Below are 22,435 nucleotides of genomic sequence, written 5' to 3' on the forward strand. Positions count from 1 at the left end.
ATACGGGACATTTTGGGTGTGGTTGGTTGGTTCATTGGTTGGTTGGTTTGTTTGCTTGTTTTCCTGCCTGGCTCCTTTTAAGTACTAGTACAGCCTGTGTGAACAGAACTACTAAGTTTGTCCCCTGCCTGAAAATGATAATCCCTTGGTTGGCAGGGAGGGAATAAAATCTTAGTTTTTTCATCTCCTGCGGTTGGGGGGTAGAGGGGCAGGAACAAAGTAGTTGATTTACTTCCTTTCTCTACTGTCTCCTTTGCTATTGATAGGAAAGTGAATTATGAAAATATGTACCACTGTCACAGCTGTTGGTACATTCTTCAGAAATGTCATCACTGCCTTAACCCATATGCTTGTGGGATTGTGCTTACCAATAATAATACACTACAGTTCAAGAATTAACTTTGTCCTTTTTCCAAAGAAGACACAGATGGCCAACAGACACATCAGAAGGTGCTCAGCATCACTCATCATCAGAGAAATGCAAATCAGAACCACAGTGAGATATTACTGTATACCTCTTAAAAGGGCTAAAATCAAAAAGACAGGAAATCACAAGTGTTGGCAAGGATATAGAGAAGGAACCCTCATACGCCATTGCTGGGAATGTAAACTGGTACAGTCGCTACAGAAAACAGTATAGGGATTCCTCAAAAAATTAAAAATAGAAATACCATATAATCTAGTAATTCCACTGTTGAGTGTTTATCCAAAGAAAACAAGAAAACTGTTCAAAAGATATACGTACCCCTATGTTTATTGCAGCATTATTTATAATAGCCAAGATATACAAGCAAGCAACGTAAGCGTCCGTCAGTAGATGAATGGATAAGGAAGATGTGGTATATGTACACAATGGAACATTACACAGCCATAAACAGGATGAGATCATGCCATTTGAAGCAACGTGGATGGACTGAGACGGTTTTATGCTAAATGAAATAAGTCAGACTGAGAAAAACAAATACCATATGATTTCTTGCATAAGTAAAATCTAAAAAATTAAAAGCAACAAATGAATAAACAAAAAAAGCAAAAAATCAGACCTGGAATTACAGAGAACAAACTGATGGTTGCCAGAGGGGTGGGAGGAGGGGGTTGGGCAAAATGGGTTAAAAGGAGAGGGAGATACAGGCTTCCAGTTATGGAATGAGTAAGTCAAGGGAAGAAAAGGCACAGCATAAAGAGTATAGTGACTAATACTGTACTAGCCATGTGTGGGGACAGATGGTGGCCACACTTGTGAGCGTAGCATAATGGAGAAGCTTGTTGAGTTACTTTTCCACCTGAAACTAAGGTAACAGTGGGTGTCAGCTATACTCAAATAAAAAAGAAAAGAAAATCCATTGTAAAAAGGTTAGCATTGTCCTAAAGTATTGAAATGTACTATGTATCAACTCATCGCAGCTAGAGTTGGCCATAAAGGGACCTGATATCATTAGTGTTAACTGTCTAGGGGCTTGATTATAGGTTTAGCCATTTGTTCATCAAATACACAAGAAGATACTCAGTGACAGCCAGGTGCTGCGGAGACTGCGGTGACAGGTGATAGACAAGGAGCTCGCGTTTCACTAGTTGACAGGGTATCGCACTTCCTCGGCTTGGTTTTCTTTGTGTGCTGGCTGCTGTTTGCATCTCCCACAAACAGTGTCAGAACTGAGACTGAGTACGTAGAGACCTAAATCACTCAAGTTATTTTTTCTACCTCTGGGGGACTAGTAAAGGAAATAAACATAGGACCAAAGACTTTTCAACTTACTTTTGACGTTCACTTAATTTTTCAGTACTGTATATCCTGATGTTGTGTGGTACTGTCCATTTCAAGAACGGGGAAAGAATAGATTGACTTTATTTTTGGAGGAGATTGTTCTGAAAGTCTGCTCTAAAAGTATATTTAAATGACTCATCTGATCGTTCACTACTACATTAGTGACCCCAGTTAATCACATTTACAGAAACAACTGTCTTTAAGTAGAGAACATAGATCCTTGGTCAAGATTCCCTAATATGCTCGTTCATTCACCAGACTTTTGTTGAGCGTTTTTGTGCGGCACAGCCGTGCCCTGGGCACCTAGGGCTCCAGCATCCGTAGAGTCCATCTGAGGAGGCAGACAGTGAAGACACCTGCCACGGAGAGATGTAAGGGATGGACATGGTTGCTGCTGCAGTCCGGGTGGAAGGAGCACCACTCTGAGGGTCTGAAGGTGGAGGAGGGGTGATGTGAGCCGGGGTGTGTGGTCTGATGGTAGGTAGGGCAGGGGGCACAGGAAACCGAAGTGCCACAGGCCAGAGACCAAAACAGATGGGCATGCCAGATGGGGTGGGGGGCCGAAGAACACCAGCATGACGGATGGTGAGCAGTGGGTAGAATGGCATGAAACAAGATTACAGGGGTGGGCAGGACCCTGTTGTCCTGGATAGGCACTCATGTTGCTCTCTGGCAAGATTAAACTTTCACTGTAGCATTTCCCTGAGCTGCTGGATGTGTATTGGGAGCCAACTGGGGAGATGGTGTGGTGTGGGAAAGGGACCCGATATAATCTTCCAACATAGTGTAGTTCCATGCAGGAGTTTAGGTTTTCGTTTAAGAGTTATAGATAGACATTGAGGGGTTTTAAGAAGGAGAAGATGCAGTCTTATTTAGGAGGGTGCTGTACTTGTTGGGACGGGAAATAAGGAGGCCCCGGACTAGGGTTTGTCACTGAGTTGGAATAAACTGTCTGGATTAGAAGTAGTGGCAATAGGACTTGTCGGTGAGAAGACCACCAAGGAGAGTCTAGTTCCATGTCCTCACGATCTCCAGTGAGCAGTGCTTATTACTTACGGTGAGTATTAAATTAGGAACAGCTTTAAAAGGTTCTGTAAAGCACAGAATCTGTTATCAAAGTTTACAGCTTAGTTGTGCAAAGACAAAGTATAGGACAGTATTTTAATTGTATAGATGCTTGTGGCTCTTGGAGTTGTGTAGAAGAAGTGCTTGGTCATCACGTAAGGTTTTGTGCAGGAAACAGAATTTGGGTAAAGCCTTGACGAGGACTAGCGGGTGAGTTGGGGGGGTTGGTTTACGTAAAGAGGGGCAAGGATCATTCGGGCGGGAGAGAGGTGTAAGCCCAGGATCAGAAGGTGTGCACTCAGGTAGTCAGTAGACTGACGGGACTAGACTCGAGGCTCAGCTAGGAATGGTGACAAGTGTGGATGGACAGGCAGGTAAGAGCCATATTCTAGAGTGCCAGCTAATTAGTTTAGATTTTTATTCACTCATTAAACACTAGTACTATGAATGGAGCTCCACTTCAGGAAGGTGACTTGGTAGTTGTATGTCCACAGGACTGGGAGGGCCCTGGAGTTGCTGGCTGATGTGGACCGCCCTCCATGGCCGTGTCCTGGGCACCGGTTAGAGGCCAGTATCCGGATTAGGGAGAAAGCAGCCTGCGGTTGATTGAAGGTGGGGACCAAGGACGAGGAAGGAGGAAGAGGTAGCAGGTTTTGAGCCTGGCTGGCTAAGGACAGCGGGAAATATAACATTCTGTTTTTGTGTTGAATTTGGGATAACATTGCTGAATAAACATCTTAATTATACTCTTCTGGTTCTTGAAGATTCTGCGAGTGCTTCACAGATCTGTGCACATGTGTGTTTATTTTTGCACGTGTTTCTTGTCTCTGCCTTTCTCGACTGCCTCTTTTCTGACAGATACATTTGTACTCCTCCTTCAGGACCTGGTTCTGATATCCCTGCCTAACATTTTCCCAGTTCCACCAAATAATCACTCCCTTTCTACAGACTCCTTGAGCATAGCACGTGTGCCTTTAGTGCTGCCTGTCTTTAATTCCGTGGGGCGAACTAGAACAGACAGGTGCACTGGGTGCTTTCAGAGTCCTCGTCTTTATCTCTAGGGACAGAGGCACTAAGCCCATGACTGGAAACCCCATCCACAAGACAATTGAGTTGACTGCTGTCTCTAAGTACTGATGAAAACGTGGAAGATCAGAGTCCAGGGTGCTGGACACACTGCTCCCAGACAAGGTTCCACTTTTTCCTGTAACATTTTGCTGAGTACCTGAATATGTGCTGGGGATGGGGCAGAGAGACAGAATAAACCAGCCTACGACAGAAGTTACTACAAGAGAGTCTTTAATTTGCCATTTTAGATGCACAGTCAACCCAACAGGCCATTTCTGGTGCCAAGAAACCTGGAGAAGAAGGGACCAAATTCTTTATTCAGAAGGAGCAGCTCAGGAGAGAGCTTTTGTTACAACATGACTAAAGAATTAATTGAGAAGCATTCATTCCCTTGACAACATTTTGGAAGCACTTTCAGCTTCAAGTTGTTTGGAGAAGTTTATAACAGTAGATTGTAAATTACGGAGGCGCCAGAAGCAAGAAGGCGGCTTGAAGCTGCTGGAGAGGTGCTCAGCCCACCCTTTTTGAAAGGGAACTGACGGGACCGTGTTTGAGGCTGTGTTTTTGTTTCTGTTTTTCTCTACCCCCGCTATCTCCTTTCTCAAAAAGAAAAAGAAAAAAAAACATTTCTTAACCTTCACTTCATGCTTTGGTTTGAACTGCTTTGAAAGGATGAATACAAACACAATAATAGATTCGTAGAAATTCTCACATTTCTTTGAGCTTATTCGGGAGCATAAATCCTCCTTCTAACTCTTTACGTTGGGAGAGAGGGAGTGGGAGATGAGTAGAAACACAGGAGTTCTGCAGCACTTCGTGCGATTTGTATCCTACAGTGACAAAGAACCAGAGGAGCCAGTTTTCCCTTAGAGAACCCTTGTCAGAAGTGCCCCCAAATCCCAGGGCCAGCACTTGAGAGGACCGGGTGCATGAGGTCTTCAAAGGGCACAGAAAGAGCCTCTTTAAATATTATCTGAAAATGCATCCTGAGTAGAAAATCTGGAACTGTCTTGACAGGTTGTGGCATGAATGTCTGTCTTTTACATGCATTTCCAGAAGGTCAGGGTGTGACCGGAGTGAGGGCTCAGGCTTGTTTCATTCTAGAGGAATTTTTTGCTTCACAAGTTTGCTGCATCATGATTCTGCCTTTGAACTCATCTTAAAATTTTAACGTGCATTTTCAAACCTTGTCTTCTAAGAGGTAAATTTTATGGACTGCTTTACTTGCAGGATAACAAGAACCAGATTTAAATTTTAAGAATCTTTTTTTTTTTTTAACACAAAAAAAATCATGGACCATACACGAGAGTTATTTATGTCCCTCTGAACTCTGGTTCTGAACAGTGTCCTTAATTGTTGTCACTGTCATCCAGATAGACCTGTCACTTAGGTTCATCTTTTCCTTTCCTTTCTTACAGCTCAATATCACGCCCTAATCATCCTTTTTAATAGCCAGTTGTTAACTACATCATGTTGCTGTATGATGCAATTTACTTCATTGTTCCCTTTTGACATTTTAATTTCCAGTTCTTTTTTTCTTCTGAATAGTGACCCTATAAGCAAATTAGGAAAAAACAAATTGGTTCTTTTTTTCTTTGTATTTTTTGTGGGTACATGTAAACCGACTCTGGGGGCTCTATGCCCAGTGTATCTGTTTCTGAAGATAGAAACAGATTCATTATTAGAGAATAAAAGCAGATTACTGTCCAGGAAGACTAGATTATCATGTAAAGACCCTGGCAGTGTATCTGAGGTTTTTCCCCTCAGGCCTACCGCCATGGCCTTGTCACTTTGGGAGGTGTTTTCTCAAAGTTATTGCTGTTTTGCCTGTCTTTTAGACTGGATTTTTAAATGGTGTATGCTTGCTACTAAAAAAAATATTTAGAAGAGGGTTTGAGAAAGTTTTTCTGGAAAGAGATGTTTTAGGCTTTTAAAACCACAGGTGGCCTCTGTCACCTAGTCTTGTTTTTGTTTTAACAACTTTTTAAAAATATAAAAATCATTTTTAGCTTAGAGGCCCAACAGAAACAGGCTGTAGGTTGTAGTTTGTTGATTGCTGACCCTAGAGTATTAAATTTTTTTCAAACTTGGACATAGAAACTGTAACTCTGAAGATCATCTGTAAAGCTGTTTAAATTATGTGATGACGACTTGCAGGCCAGCCTTGGGTAGAGCAGAGATCCGCAGTCAGAGCTGATTCTCTCTGGCCCACCCTCCCATCTTCTCCTCTTCTAAGTGGTTTTTCTGTTGCATATCTTCTTCCTTCTATATTTTGTGTTTTTTCCCTTCCCTTCTGGCTCCTTCTGTCGGCACAGAAGCATGCTTGGGCCGCTTCCACTGTCTGGTACATGGGAGACATACAAATGTCCTGCGGATGCATCTCTGCGTCCTTTGCTAAGAAGCACATGATTTTTTAAAGATTGATTGATTGATTCATTCATTCATTCAAAGTAGGCTTCACACGCAGCATGGAGACCAGTGTGGGCTTGAACTCATGATCCCAAGGTCAAGACCTGAGCTGAGATCAAGAGTCAGATGCTTAACCAGCTAAACCACCCAGGCGCCCCACAAGCACATAATTCTTCAAACAAGAGTCTCTATTTATCTTGTCCACGGTCTCACCACCTCTTTTTTCTTCCCTCTGCTCCTATCTTATCACGCCACTAAACCTGTTTTTAAAAATTGCTAAATATAATTGCTAAATCTAGTGAAAACTTGGAAGTGTTTATCCGACTCGACCCGTCTGCTGTATTTATCACTCTTGGTCATTTTCTTGACACTTGGTCTCTCCAGGCTTCTGTGACCCTGCTTGTCCTATTTCCCCTACAGTCAGCTTTTCTGGCTCTCCTCCCTGTCTGTCCTTATACGTGATGTGGCATAGGTTTCTGTCCTCCTTCACTCTCTCACGACATCATCTACTCCAGAGATGCCGCTACCTCAGCTTCTCTCCTGAGCGCCGGGCCTAATATACCCGACAGCCTGCTGCAGGGCTGCCCTCCCCAACCCAGGCTGGCTCCTCTCCCCCAGGTGGGTGGTCCTCCCTTCACTGCGCTGGTGAGTGTACTGCCAGACTCCCTGGGAGAAATTGGAGACCTTGGGGATGAGCCCCCCTCCCTCTGCACCTAAGTGATGCCATGGCCCATCATTTCGCCCTCTCAGATCTCTGCAACCTGTCTCCTCTTCACCATCACTGCTGCTCACATTCCAGCTGTTATTAGTTCTGAAAGGTGAAAGAACTGGTCCGTCTGCCTCTGTGCTCCGTCCGCATCAGTCCTCCACACTGCGGCTGCCACAGTGATGCTTCTAGAATGTAATTAGATAATGCCTAGAACTAATGGTTTCTGAGACGAGGTTGATGCAGGTACTGGAGCAGGAAAAATACACCATGAGCCTAGAGTATTTGTGCCAGAAAGTAAGGAGGTGCCCAGAAGATGAGAGAACCAATGTGAAAGAAGTCTCGTGGCCAAAGCTGTGGCAGTTTGAGCAAGGAAATGAATATCAGTAACATTGGATTATAAACCCTAGAATAGAATACATATCCACATGTGTAGGGATGAGTAAATGAATGAGTGGGTGAATAAATAAATGGGGAGAAAAGATAGCTTTTATTTTTCAGTTTTATAAAAAAAATTTTTTTTGAGAGAGAATACGCATGCACAGGAAGTGGCAGAGGGAGAGGGAGAGAAAGAATCGTAAGCAAACTCCATGCCCAGTACAGAGCTTGATGTGGGGCTCAGTCTCATGACCCTGAGATCATGACCTGAGCTGAAATTAAGAGTTGGAATGCTTAACTGACTGAGCCACCGAGGCGGCCTGAGATAGCTCTTGCTTACAGAAGAATTTCCATTAATAAATGTAGATAAAATAATAGAAAATCATCATTTGAGCACCATAATGATAATGTTACAGTCAAGATCCACTGGCGGGGGGCACCTGGGTGGCACAGCGGTTAAGCGTCTGCCTTCGGCTCAGGGCGTGATCCCGGCGTTATGGGATCGAGCCCCACATCAGGCTCCTCTGATGTGAGCCTGCTTCTTCCTCTCCCACTCCCCCTGCTTGTGTTCCCTCTCTTGCTGGCTGTCTCTATCTCATAAATAAATTTAAAAAAAAATCTTTAAAAAAAAAAAAAAAAAAAAGATCCACTGGCGGACACTGAAGTTAGTGGGCAAGAGTTTGTGTAGAGGAAGGATATTTTGGGGCACCTGGGTGGCTCACTTAGTTGAGCGTCTGCCTTCGGCCCAGGTCATGATCTCAGGGTCCTGGGATCCAGCCCCGCATCAGGCTCTCTGATCAGCCGGGAGCTTGCTACTCCTTCTTCCTCTCTCTCTGTGATCGCTCTTGCGCTGTTTCTCAAATAAATAAAATCCTTTTTAAGAAAAAAGGTATTTATATTTCTAAATTATGTTCTTCAGTGGATTTAATAATACCAAAGGGATAAATAGTGACTTTATCTTCTTAGTGGAGAAACCCAGCAGACGCCATCATAGCCAAGGGCCAAGGTTAACCTCATACACATCAGCATCATGATATGCTGCACAGAAGGACATAACATCACTTCTGTAGGGTTCCTGCCAAAAGGATATAAACTCAGTCTAATTACAAGAAATTAAAACCATCTTGAGGGACATTGTACAAAATAATTGACCACTACTCACTGAAGAGTCAAGGTCTTAAAAGGTGAAGATTTGAAGGACTGTCACAGGTTAGAGACACAATCATGAACTGAAGTTTGGAACCCTAGATTGGACCCCAGAACAGAGAGAAGACATTAGGGGAAAAACCGGTGAAATCTGAATAAAGTCCATAGTTTATTTAATGGTGTTATACTGATCTTTAGTTTTTATTGTTAATAGTTGTACTAAGATTATTTAAGATTCTAACATTAGTGCAAGCTACATGAGGGGATACAGGAACTCTACAATTAAAACTTTTTTGTAAGTCTAAAATTATTTCAAAATAAAATGATTTAAAAAACACTGCTCATGTACAGCTCCGTTTCCCTCGAGGTGAAGTCTAGTTTGTGTGTGCACGTCCTTCAGGAGCTGGCTTGTCCCCACCCTCCTTCACCATGTGCTCCTCTCTCCAGCCTTGCTAACTTGCTTGCCCCTGTCGTTCCTTGGACGGACAATGCTTACTTCACTGCCTTTGCTGTCCCTCCTTCCTGGTGTAAAACACTCAGCTAAGGCCTGATTCAGGCACCACCTCCGTGGGGCCTTTTCTGACCTCTCTCCCTAGAGAACTGACTTTTTGCCTCCCTAGTACTTCGCACAGTACCTGCTCCACAGTATTTACGGTGATTGACTTGTCATGTCCCCTTGGTCTCCTCCTCTGTCGCTCCTGTGACAGTGCCAAAGTCTTTCCTTCTCTCTCTTAGCCTTGGCATGTGGGGTGGGTACTGAGCAGTTGTTTGGTAGATTGTTGAGGAACTTGGGTTTGTTTGATTTCTTACAGTTAGATTGAGGTTCTGCATTTGTGGCAAGAATAGCACGGGAGTGATGTTGCGTCCTCCTCCGTGTACCCTGTCAGGGTCCCATGATAGTTTGTCCCAACATTAGATAACATTCGTTGGTCACGTGTTTAAAGTTGGCATCCACTGGTTTAATCCACTGTTTTTCTCTTTGTGATTAATAGTTATGGGGCGATACTTTGAGATTGTTCAAGTATTCCATGCCTCATCAACTTTCACTCACTAAGTTTAGTGTCCACTTGTGCTTTGTAACTCAGTCACTCCTTCTGTTATTTATTAGACTCCTGTCAGGCTTACGCAGCTGGGTAGAGGATAGCACCTCATCCTAAGATGGGGACAACCTGGGGAGGAACAGGCTTCCAGCAGGCTGGGAAAGAGATTTATTGTGGGACATAATGCTAGAAGCTTTAGACGCCTAGAAATAACTCATAACATTTCATTTTACTGACGTGAAGCCCAAGATTAGAGGTGAGGGCTTGTTTACTTCCTTGAGATTGGGGCCCATCAACTAGCTGTGATCTGATCTCTGAATCCATACCTGCTGCTTGATGCTGTGCCGGAACAGCAGAGGGACCCACAGCAAGGTCAGTGGCCTGGCACGACAGTTTTTACGGGTTTGGTTCCACTGCATCTTTCTCCCTTCAAGGGTCACCGTGTCTGTGCGGGTGAAGTGAGGTCACTTGTAGCTGGGCATGTCCACAGTCCCTGTGCTGTGCTGTGTGTACCGCTGCCCTGCCCCACCCGCATCCCCCAGACGCACACCCTGCGGAAGTTTTCTCAAGCTCTCCTCCTGCTGAAGATAATTCACACATTGCATAGTCTCTTTTCTGAAAACATTATCTCCCTTCAGATAAAATTTTCCTTTGTGCAGATCACATGACTCAAAGGCATACACTTTCTGTTCTGTATTTCTTCCAGATATTGATGTAATTGGACATGGTTACTCAGAGCAGGTCTAAATTGGAGCACTGTATTTCGTCTTCAGAGTGGATGATGTGCTAAATGGAAGACGTTTCTGTGATTCCGTGTGCGCCGCCTGGTTGGCAGTGGGCGGTTAGGGAGGTTGTCAGGGGTGGATGGCACCGTGGCCGCAGCCTCTTCGGACTTGAGGTGGTTCTGCTTCAGCTTCCTTACTACGGGGCTGGCTGGTGGGATGACACCTGAACAGTAAACTCTTGGTTTTCCAGAAACGTTTCCTCATCTTTGCATTTTTCAATGCAGTGCGCTAGTGACGGTGAGCAGAGGTCAGTGTGGTAGAGATGGAATACCGGCCAGTTAGGCAGGTTCATGCACAGACCACAGACCTCCCCTCCGGCCAGCCTTACGGTCCATTTGCCCTCAGCACAAAGGCACATGATGTCACCATGGACATTCAGGTAGCTTTGCTTTGCAGCAAGGGGACAGTCCGTTCTTGAGTTGCTGACTACAGCACACACAGGTTGGATGCTGGGGGAAGCATCCCCTCCCCTCAGTGTGGGCGAAGCAGCGGGGTGCAGCTCAGAAAAGCTCACAGTTGTTGGGCTGGTCAGTAAAATGCCATTTCTGCGCTGGCGTGCTTGTTTCGTTTCATACCTGACCTTGCAGCAGTGAAATCCATTGGTCCCCCGGCCTGGTTGTATGCTGCTGTTGATTCAAGTCCATTCTTATTTGTCAGGTGCCGTTCGGTACCAGGTACTTCGTGAGGTAAGGGGATAGAGTGGTAAACAAGACAATGTCCCTATCATCATGGATATAAACATTAAACAGATGTGGTTTATGAAATGGTGATAAATTCTATGAAGTGAAGCAGGGAAGGGAGTAGAGGTGTTACTTTCAGTAGTGTGGTATCTGGGGCTGCTCTTCGAAGCAGAGACCTGAAATGAGTGAAGTATTAAACCATGTGATTAGGGGAGTAGATGCTGAAGGGAACACTCCAGGGTGAGGGAATGTGTCACAATAAGCTGGCAAACTTTTGAAATGTACACAGTCTTGGAACCTGACTCTGTTGGTCTGGGATGGGACCCAGGGATCTGCTTTTCTAGAAGAGCTTGCCAGAAGATTCTGGGAAGCCAGGTTCAGGAGCTACTCTTAAAACCCATTCAAATTATGACTCATTGCAAGGTCTGTGTGAGGAGGGAAGTTTTGATGGTAAGGAAGTGAAAACGAATCCGTCTGGGTAAGAAGAGCCATCTAGGTAAGAAGAGCCTGGAGGTGAAGAGAAAGGAATAGAGGGAGATCAAAGGAAATAACGACGGAGAAGCTCCATTCTCCATTAGCACGGCAGGCTGGTAGAGGCTCAGCTCCTAGAATCATAACAGGAGAAATGCGGCCGAGTCCCACTCCCACTTTGAAATCCCTGCTCTCTGTGTGCAGTGTTAGGCTGGTGGCAGTTCCTGGCCAGGTCTGCGGCATCATGCCCGAGCTTTCCTTTGGTTTCTTCTCTTCACTGCTGCCTGACTTTGGTCCTGTAGGAAGAGCGCCTCAGTGGCTGGCTTGTGAGCCTTTGTGGGTTCTAGTGCCCGGGGAAAGAGGGCTCACCTAGAGGTCTGTGGCACCTGGTTCATAGTTCACCAGGCCTGGGGGCTTCGTGGGGCCTCCCTCTGAGACCCCTGCTCCTGTCTCAGATACCCGTGTAAATCACGTAGATGGCATTCTTGGGTGACAGGAACCATTAGAAAGCCGGGTTCTTGTTTTCCCATCCATAAAAAAAGCAGGCCATAAAAGGCCTTGTGGGAGGATGCCTTCTGTTGATGGAAATATTACCTGCAAATTTATATTTCATTAAGTGGAATGGGGACTGAAGCAATATATTTTTAAAATAGACTTTATGTTTTAGAGCAGTTAAGGTTCATGGCAAAATTGACCTTTCAATTCAGGTACAGAGATGTCCCGTCTACCCTGTGCCCCCCCCCATGCATAACCTCCCCCATTATCAGTGTCCCCACCAGAGTGGGATGTCTGCTGCAGTTGACGGACCTACACTGCCACATCACTCTTAGCCAGAGCCCATAGCTTACGTTAGTGTTCACTCTTGGTGGTGTATATTGTGTGGGTTTAGGCAAATGTATGATGACGGGTACCCATCATTGTAGCATCATACAGAGTAGTTCCACTGCGCTGAACATCCATTTCCTATATGGTTTTGAGGAGCTCATGAAGATGACAGAGGAGGGGAGGAGCATCTGTAAAACCAATTCCCCCCAGGAGCGTGAATTAGGAGTTTGGCTTAAATGGGCAAGTGCAGTGGTGAACCTAAGCCCCTCTGCACAGATCTCAAAGAGCCTGCTGTCAGTAGCTGCACAATTTGAGGCGACATGAATCACTTGAAACCATATGAGTAATGCCCGTGAATCACCCCAGAATTTCTATAAATCTTGACTTAAACATTACATTCTCTTGCATTCTATTTGAGTACATTTCCTTGCTTTTATTGGAGACAAGCTTTTGCATCAGAGAGGAAGAAAAGTCACTTAGATTTATTCTGTCATTGTTACATCAAATCCCATTCAGTGATGTCTAAACTGGTTCTTGGAAGAGTAGAACCAGGCCTGGTTACCTGGGCATTTAGACACATTGAACTTTCTCAGCAATTGGAAGCCGGTGAGGAAAGAACTATTTATAACCAACAGTTTACTTTGGCTCTATTATACGCACTTAAAGGTTGTAGGCCTCTTTCATGGATGCAAAATTTTGAATAATACCAGCTTCTTTATTAGCTAGTAGCCAACAATGCTTTTTTTTTTAAAAAAAAACAAAATCTCTTTTCAGTGTTGCCAAGAAAAAGAAAAATTGATTTTGTTTCACATCTGTTCAACTTTAATAGGACAGAAAATATAGGCCTGCCTGCCCAGAGGATAGGTGATTGGAGGAAAAATAAATTTGTCCTGTGTATTCCACAGCAGGCGTGTTATAAATCCTCGATCCCTGATTGAATTGGCGGGACTTCACCCTCTAGGACTCCACAGGATGCCTCCAGAGCCAAGTCTCTGCACGAGCTCAGTGGCCTGTTTCAGCAGTGTTGTCCAGAAATGTTTGGGGGTGGGAGAGCTCTCAAATCACCTTATCTAACCTTTTCTTTTTACAAATGAGAAAACGGGCAGAGGGGAAATGTCTTGCCCTAGAAACAAAACTGGGGAAGAATGTGACAGGCATGGATATTTATATCTAAACACCCGAGGCCCAATTTTATGATACTCTCAATTATTTCTAGTGTTTTCAGTGTGTGATGAAATTCTCAAAGCGATATTTTAAGACTGCTGCATTCTCCAGGAGAGAGTTTGTAAATTGACATCATATCATAATAAAAACAAGGATATTGCTATTTGCAGTAAATTTGCGTATGACCCTATAGCTTCCTAGGGGAGAGATGAAGAACACAGAAAATAACAGTTGATTTACCTCCTGTTTTTTTATGGGCTAACTTTCAAAACAGAACTGTCAGTTATTAACGCTTTGAATGAGCTTTCTTTCTTTTTTTTTTTTTAATTCATTAACTCATTTAGTCCAGTTCACCGAATTCTCTGTAAGCAGAGGACAGAGAGATGACATGCAAGATGAGAAAATTCTAGATAAAAAGGGGGAAGTTACAGAGAAAATGTATTGGGCTGGAGGGTGAGGACCGTTAATTGGTGGATCTTGGGCAAATTAAGGTATTTCCTGAAGGAAAGAAATGTCAGACAGAATGACAAAAACTAAAGGGACCGAGAGACTTAGCTGGGGAATCAGAAAACAAGGAAGACAAAAGGAGGCAGAATAAGACACATTTGAGGTTACTCAGTTGAAAAGGGATGGCAGCTCTCCAAGAGATGGGAGGAGGAGGTAACAGTGACGGTAGGCTCTGGAGCAAGACTATTTCGAAATAGATTTGAGTGACTCTTACCAGCTAGGATTGGAAGAGACCCGAGACCAGCTTTCACCATATTCTTGACAGATGGGTGGTCATCTAGCCTACAGGGACATCACCTGCACAGTGGTGATGTTTGGATAACAGTCAGAGATCATACAAGTACACACATCGAGGTTAAGAGTTTTGGGGGTTTTTTTTTTAGATTATTTATTTATTTATTTATTTGAGAGAGAAAGAGAGCACGAGCAGGGGTGAGGGGCAGAGAGAGAGAGAGAAGCAGACACCCCACTGAGCAGGGAGCCCAACCTGAGGCTGGGTCCCAGGATCCTGGGATCATGACCTGAGCAGAAGGCAGACGCTTAACTGAGGGAGCCAGCCAGGCATCCCGCCGAGGTTAAGGGTTTAGACACTTGTAGCAATTTAACAGAGTAATTTTACGCCTGTTGAATCTGATGATAAAATAATTGGAGCCTGCATTTTATATGTCTTTTTATTTCATTTTTCTAATCATTCCTTCATTTTTTAATTGAGGTATAAGTGACATAACATTGTATCAGCTTCAGGTATACAACATAATGATTCGATATTCGTATACATTGCAAAACGATCGCCACTGTAAGTCTAGTTTATCTGTCACCTTACATAGTTATAAAACTTCTTTTCTTGTGATGAGAACTTGTAAGAACTACCCTCTTAGCAGCTTTCAGATATGCAGTACAGTATCAACTGTAGTCACCATGTGGTACATTATATCCCCATATAGACTTTTATTATATTTTACAAAATATTCATCTGGGATGGATTACAGGTACCAAACACACCGGGGGTAATTTGGAAGCATTGATTAACCCCTTGCTACTCAGAGGGGTCTGGAGATCAGCAGCATCTGTGCTGCCTGAGACCTCGTTACCAGTGCAGAAACTCAGTCCCCACCGAGACCTTCTGAATCAAGACCCCTAGATGACCCCCATGAACATTAGAGTTTGAGCTTCTGTCCTTTCAGCATTGGACAGGTGCGATCATTAAAAGTTCTTCCTCATATCGCTTCTGGTTCCACTTCACAGTACCTGAGGTCATGCAGGAAAGAAATCTCATATGACAGTACTTTGGGTATTTAAAGACCACTGTGAATTCCAACACATGCTTTACAAATAACCGTTGAACATCTATTCTTTGTGAACCACTGGGCTCCATTGTCAGGTTACAGTAATAAAGAGGACTCTGGCCTCAGGGAACTTAACGGTTAAATAAAGGAGATAGGAAATGGGATATGTACTTAAATACCACAATAAGAACAGAACTCGATAAAGTCATAAAGGGCTTGGGAAATCTGTGGCAGGAGAAATTATTTTTACCTGCATGGAGGTGGGGGTGCGGGTGCAGCCTGTGGCAGGGTGGAGTGATGAGGAGTAACTTCTTGTGGACCGGGCATTTCAGCCAGTCTTTACAAGATGGGTAGGAAAGGGCTGTGCACAGGTGGTATCAGGAGAGATCAGACGCGGGATAGGAAGACGGAGAGTTTGGGGGCAGGTGTAGGGATCTGAATTTAAACCGTAATTAAAGTTTTGTAATTTAGGCCTTAGATGTTTAGAGACTTGATAGTACAATGATTCGTTTTTCATGGGCTTTGAAAAAGATCTGATTTTAGAGAGGTCTGAAATGGTCAGTGCTCATATCTACAGGAATCTTTGTCCTGTCCTCTTAGCCATGTCTCACTGAGAGAGGAAACTGTACTCTTCATTGTGAAAACGTGTGACTGTATAGTCAACTTCAAAAACACAGCACTAATGCAGTCTCATGGTTGAACACTGAAAGGGGGCAGCAAGGAAAGCTCTGCTCGTAGCCCCTTCCACCCCGCCCCAGCCCCCTTCCACCATCCACCATCCACACATGCACGGGCAGGCACAGGCAGCCCTTGTGTGAACGTGGATTACTTTAAAATAAGAACAGGGGCACCTGGGTGGCTCAGTCATTAAGCGTCTGCCTTCGGCTCAGGGCGTGATCCTGGCGTTATGGGATCGAGCCCCACATCAGGCTCCTCCGCTATGGGGCCTGCTTCTTCCTCTCCCACTCCCCCTGCTTGTGTTCCCTCTTTCTCTAGCTGTGTCTCTCATTGTCAAATAAATACATAAATAAATCTTTAAAAAAATAAATAAATAAAATAAGAACAGCTCCAGTTCTAGGTTGAGGCTCTTCCACGCGAACATGTTCTGGGGCTACAGCCTTTAAGTAGTGACTTTCTTAGTCTGAGTCTGGTCAGGAGAAAAAGTCCACATAGTAACTTCAACAGTGAAAGCTTAATATAAAGAATTATAAACTGCAGCAGGAGATTGGAGTACTGAGGCATTAGCTAGTAAGAAGTAAGGAAAACTCTTAAAAAAACACAGGAATCGCACATAGAAGGAGCAGCCTCCACCTCAGGCTAAGCTCCACACGTTTTGGACAGGGCACAGCCACAACTCCCTGCGTGGCACCCAAGCCACACAGGTGGAACTTGCCAGAAGTCTGTCCTTGCAGGTGCCTGGGAAAGCTGTGCATGAGAGGTGTCAAGACTGCCCGGGGGAGTTCCCGGGAAGACTGGCACGTGCTGCCAGCAGCTGTGTGCCTGCCGCAGGAGCTCCGTGCTGGGAAAGCTGGCCGCACATCGAAGCCTTCCAAGCTGCTAGACCAGAACCAGGAAGCATGGTCTTTCCAGTGCTCTCTACCGAAAAGCTTAACATCATGCCAGTTGACAAAGGAAAATTATTTAAGAGGCTCAGATCCATTTTCACAGAGCATGCAAAAAGGGAAAATTCGGAGTTGAGAGGCAATGCGTTAATAACCAGCACAGTGATTGAGAAATGCAAATAGTCATGACATCCTAAGTGAAAAATTCCATATGTGCTGCCAGAAAGACTATACAGTGCATTTCAGATTTGGGTCTTAGTCTTACCACTAATACGATTTTTCTCTCTTGGTTGAGAATTGACAAAATTTTTTTCTTCACTTATTAAAAGTGTCAGGCATATAGGTAAAACCAAGGTGCAACGAGTAGAAAGGAAATACCTTTTGAGCAAAACTATTTAGTTCAGTAGAAACTGTAGAGGCAAGAACAGCAGACATGAAATACAGGAAGGAAACAAGATTGTCTAAATATCTTCTTCATACCTCCAGATACATTGTCCCATCAATTTCATCTTCTCCAGGGTCTCCCAAGGCCTCCTACTGGCTGCAGGACGGACTGGCTTTCTTCTGCTTGTACATACCTGCTGGCCCAAGACCATTCTGCACCATTCCCTGCATTGAGTTCCCTTCTTTCCTGTATTGGAGCATGTCATTTAGTTACTGAAATCTTCCTCTTTCTTGATTCACTTCCTTGTTTGTTGGGGCACATTTTCTAGCAGCACACTGAGAGAGGTTGCAAGGGAGATAATTTGTTTTGAGACCATGGGTAGCTGAAAATATGTATTCTATCCTGACATTTGATTGGTAGTTTGGCTGGTTATCAAAATCTAGGTTGGAAATAATTTTCCTTCAGAAGTTTGAGGTCATGTGCTCTCGGGGCAGACCTATGTCCACAGCTTTAGGTCTTTCCTTTCAGGGCTGGTCAGATCCTCCAAAGAGTCTTCCAGTTTCTTACCTGGAGAATGTAGGTCTGACTTTCAACGGTTAAGAGCAGAATTGAGGGGAAAATGATTGGTGGTCTCAGCATTTAGTATGTAAACACTATATTTGCTCTCTCTGTGTTTGGTGCAGTGCACTTACCCTCAGATGTGTCTGATATCCCCCCTGTCCAGAGACCCACCCTCTGTTTTATACTCTTCACAATGTAAATCACTTATCTGGCACTGGAGCTGGGTGGGGAGGGCCATATGGGGATTTGTGTATATATGTGGAGGCAAGACCTGGGAATTCAGCTCCTTATTACGGCTGTCCACCTGTGTCTATTTTTGGCTCATCTTCACCCTCCTTCCACAGCTACCTCATTTGACCAACTCCCAGCCTCGGGGGATGGGGGTTCTTAAGTGCAATCTAGATTGTGTCTTACCTTTCCTCACTGCTGAATTATAACCATCATTTAGACCTTGGGTAACGTAACAGTTCTTAAACAAGACACAAAAAAACATTCACCATGAAGAGTTGCTCTTCAAGTTGTTCATTGCCTTAAACAAACGTGTCAAGTCTGCCAAAGATTTAATATCAAGAATCTAATAAAGAACTCCTAGACCTCCATATGAAGACAATTAACTCAATTTAAAAAATGAACAAGAGACTTGAACTTAACATGTGTTTCACAGAAGAGGAAATTTCGCATGTGGCCACAGACATGAAGAGATGTTCCACATGTGTGTGACAGGGCTGTGTGGATCACAACCACAAGGAGGGTGGTTTCGTGGGTACAGTGATACTAAAAAGAAGCAAGGGAAGATCAGACATGGGATTTAGGACGATAGTTACTTCAGATGGGGAAAGCAGAGGGATGGGTGGTGAGAAGGAATGTTTGGGTAGAAGAAGCAGGTTCTTGGCAAGGTCCTAGCTTGTGTTTTGGGTGGGATATTCGGGGGGTCCTTGTTACATTATTGAAAATAATTAGATAATTAAATACATGAAAAAAAAAAAAAAAAAGCCTGACAGGTCTGGGGCTCCCAAGGTGACGTAGAGATCCTTACTCAGGTGGCTCTTAGTTCTGTGGTTGTCTGTTTTTTTAAGAAGTAGCATTCCAAATCCTGGAACAGATGTTTTTTTAGTCAGAACTTATAAATAAATAAATTAATTAATTAATCTAAAGTTAACAAATTACATTTCCTAGGTGGGGTTCATATGCTGATAAATATCTACTTCATAGAGTTTTAGTGCATAAATATTTATAGCTATTTCTGTTCTTTCATAGAAATTTTACATTTTTTTCCCTTTCTTAGGACAAAGTTAAACTATAATCCTCCAAAAGATGATGGATCAACCTATAAGATTGAACTTGAAGGGATATCGGTAATGGTTATGAGAGAGATCCTGGATTACATCTTCAGTGGGCAGGTATGATGAGACACACAGGGAGGAAGACAAGTAGAGGCCTCTCAAGCTCAGGGTGAGGGTCTCCTTCAACCATTCTGTGACCCAGCAACACTGTCCTCTTCATCTGTCATTGTCGGCGTGACGCGTTTCTCCTGCTGGGAATGGTGCCCACCTGTTCTTCCAGGGCTCTGCTCTTAGAGGAAAAGCAGACTGAGTAAAATCTTAACCCAGTCCCAGTTTTTGTATTTATCATTCTGAGCTCCACTTTCCATTGTGAGATGGGAAGGACCTGGGGTGCTCCTTTCATGGCTGTCTTTATGTTTTTAAACCTTAATTCCCATCTTGCTCTGTACCCCATAACCTGGAAATGGGAGCTTCCTTGGGCGGTGGGAATTATTTTGTAGAAATGAAGAGTTTGAGATTCACACAGGTGACAGGCACCTGCATTGTATTCATGATGCCTGGGTCCTATTGCCCCAGGAGCAACATCCTTGTTGCACCCCATTCTTGCTGATGTCCCTTTCCTCTCTGCCCACTTATACTTCTGGGGATTTAATGAAACCTAGGTGATAAGTGATGAGACTTCTTTCTTTTTCTTTGTCATCCTCAAGCCCCCAACCCCTGATTTTGTGACTTAAAGTGTAGCATGAGGGCTCTTACGAATAATCTTAGGTTGTACCAGGGCTAGTTTTTTAACAGGAAAAAGTTAGTGTATCTTACATTGGTTATGTGAGAATGCATTTTGTCTGTACTCTTTTTGAGAGCTTCTTTCCTACTCTCTCCCATATTCCTTCCTCATCTTATTTTACCTTTCCTGTTTGTAAGAGCCGCCTCCTGCGAGTTTCTAATGCACTGCTTGCCTTCTCTGGGTATTTTCATTTGGTCAGCCTCGGTGATTGTCATTATTTTTGAAGTTCTTGGGTTAATTTCATGATGTTATCCCTTCTCTTTTCTCCGAACACTAGGTGGGGGGTGTGTGCTTGTAAGGTTATGTGTATGATTGTTAAAAATAAATGGATTTAGATTGATTTTGGGACAGTCCTTAAAATACTGAAGATACGTGGAAGCATCACAACACCAGGCTGAGGAGCAACCTCATGTAACTTTTAAAATCAGTTCAGCAGCAGCTATAACAGGTTATAAGCCAGTAAGAACATATTCCTGTTGAGGCTTGGATTTGAATCTTGAAACCTTATTTACAGATTGACTTCTGTGTTTTGTTCCCAGTTTAAATTAATTATGGTTTAAGAAAAGAAAAATAGACAATAAAGTTAATTATGATTTAAAACCATAGTTGCAACTTAAGTTATAACAAACTCCTGATTGGGCAGTTCAGTTTTATCAGGATGGAATATGGTGGTTTTCTCGCATGCCTGCATCTGACCGGTGTACGGCCATCCACGGTGGTGTGGCTGAATTTAACACGTCAAGTAAATGCGACCTTTTTCCTTACTTGTTACTTACTTGACACACTTCTTTCCACAGTTCTGTTGCTCGGTTGATAAGGTGATTGGCAGTCACACATTCTTTTTCTGTATCTGCGGTACACAATGTATAAAATGTGACAAAACATTTCTTGCTGTCCTGTACTCTAGAAACTCTCCTTCTCTTTCTGGGTGTAGGACAAGCGCCTATTCTTTGGGAGAGGAGAGTCTGGGCCGTGATGATTGTGGCAGTATTTTAGAGGCTTATTTCTTTACATTGCCTTAGTGTTGCATGCAAGAACTTGTAAAGTGGGGAGAGGAAGAAGTATCAAAAGATTAAGGAAAAGTGAAGTTCATAATGATAAACAAGAAATCTTACCAGACGGATTTCTTCCAGAAAGTAGCTCTGACACCTGAGTGTACGTGTTGCACTGAATGCGACGTTTGGCATTGGGAATAAGGTCCTTGGGCCGCGTGGCCCTCCCCTCTCCAAGGGGCTGGTGTGGTGTGTCTGGCATGCCATCTGGCAAAAGACAGAATGTGGTGTATCTGGGAGGCAGGATTTGCCCCAGTTCTGGTGCTGGTGTTTAAAGAAACCCCCTTCAGTTTACCACAGAAGGCGGCACGTCCGCTTCCCAAGCATTTCAGCCACTTAGGCCTGGAAGTGAGCAGTGTGGACAGTGTACCCAGGAAGGGCTCGTGATAGTTAATATTGGTAAAGCAAGGGAAGTGCTGGCAAGTCAACCAGCCATGTTCTGTTCACATTGTTTGAAGGTTCACCGGCGCCCTCAAACTCCTTGAAAAAGCAGCACTAGGCTGGACTGTGTGAAATTGCCAATATTTGATCATCTTTGACCTATAGAAGTGGAGCTTTCATGTGGTTTAGCCTAATAGGTTAGCGGTTTGGGCTTTAAATACATACATTGAAAGGTAAACTATGTATGATACTTTTGCAGATCCGGCTGAACGAAGATACAATCCAAGATGTTGTACAGGCAGCGGACCTGCTCCTGCTGACGGATCTTAAAACTCTGTGCTGTGAGTTTTTGGAAGGCTGCATCGCCGCCGAGAACTGCATCGGCATCCGCGACTTTGCCCTGCACTACTGCCTGCACCACGTCCATTACCTAGCCACGGAGTACCTGGAGACTCATTTCCGAGACGTCAGCAGCACAGAAGAATTCTTAGAACTCAGTCCTCAGAAGCTGAAAGAAGTGATTTCTCTCGAGAAGTTAAATGTCGGCAACGAAAGATACGTGTTTGAAGCAGTAATTCGATGGATAGCGCATGATACGGAACTAAGAAAGGTACCTGAGATTTATAATATGCTCTGACTCTGCCTTTTTACTTCCTTATTCCATTCGTTCATTCATTCATTTGTTTACTCCAAAGCGTGGGTGTTTTCTATTTCCCCTTCAACTTGGAAGGCTTACAAAGTTGTAATCTAAAAGAGGTCTGGGAGCACCCGGCTGGCTCGGTCGGTTGGGCCTCCAACTCTTGATTTCGGCCCAGGTTGTGATCTTGGGGTCATGAGATTGAGCTTGGGTCAGACTCCATGCTCAGAGAAGAGTCTGCTTAGGATTCTCTCTCTCCTCCAACTGCCCCTCCCCGCATGCTCACTCGCTCTCTCTTTCTCTCTCTCTCTCAAATAAATAAAATCTTTAAAAAAAATTAAATAAAAGATGTCTGTGGTACATCTTTGCATAGGATCATTGAAGTGGTTGTTTTTTTCAGGCCAGACTACAAAAGCTCATGTAACTCATAATATGGCAATGAAAATATTTTGTGGTCCTTGTGAGGACCATAATATCCTTTCTGCTTTGCTTTTA

At 43.9% G+C, this 22,435-nt stretch overlaps 1 protein-coding gene across 4 annotated transcripts in view; it reads left to right on the forward strand.

The window, feature by feature from the left end:
- GAN (gigaxonin) overlaps nt 1-22,435 on the forward strand; it is a 63,556-nt gene that overhangs the window by 7,428 nt on the left and 33,693 nt on the right. For 3 of the 4 annotated variants that reach the window (XM_040633642.1, XM_040633640.1, XM_040633641.1), the window contains exons 2-3: nt 19,089-19,203; nt 21,563-21,913. In XM_040633642.1, coding sequence (XP_040489576.1) covers nt 19,089-19,203; nt 21,563-21,913 — 466 coding nt within the window. The remainder of the gene's footprint in view (nt 1-19,088; nt 19,204-21,562; nt 21,914-22,435) is intronic. The other variant, XM_040633643.1, reaches the window with a different exon arrangement.

The sequence above is a fragment of the Ursus maritimus genome, unplaced genomic scaffold, assembly GCF_017311325.1.
Source record: "Ursus maritimus isolate PB19 unplaced genomic scaffold, ASM1731132v1 scaffold_19, whole genome shotgun sequence".
NCBI lineage: Eukaryota > Metazoa > Chordata > Mammalia > Carnivora > Ursidae > Ursus > Ursus maritimus.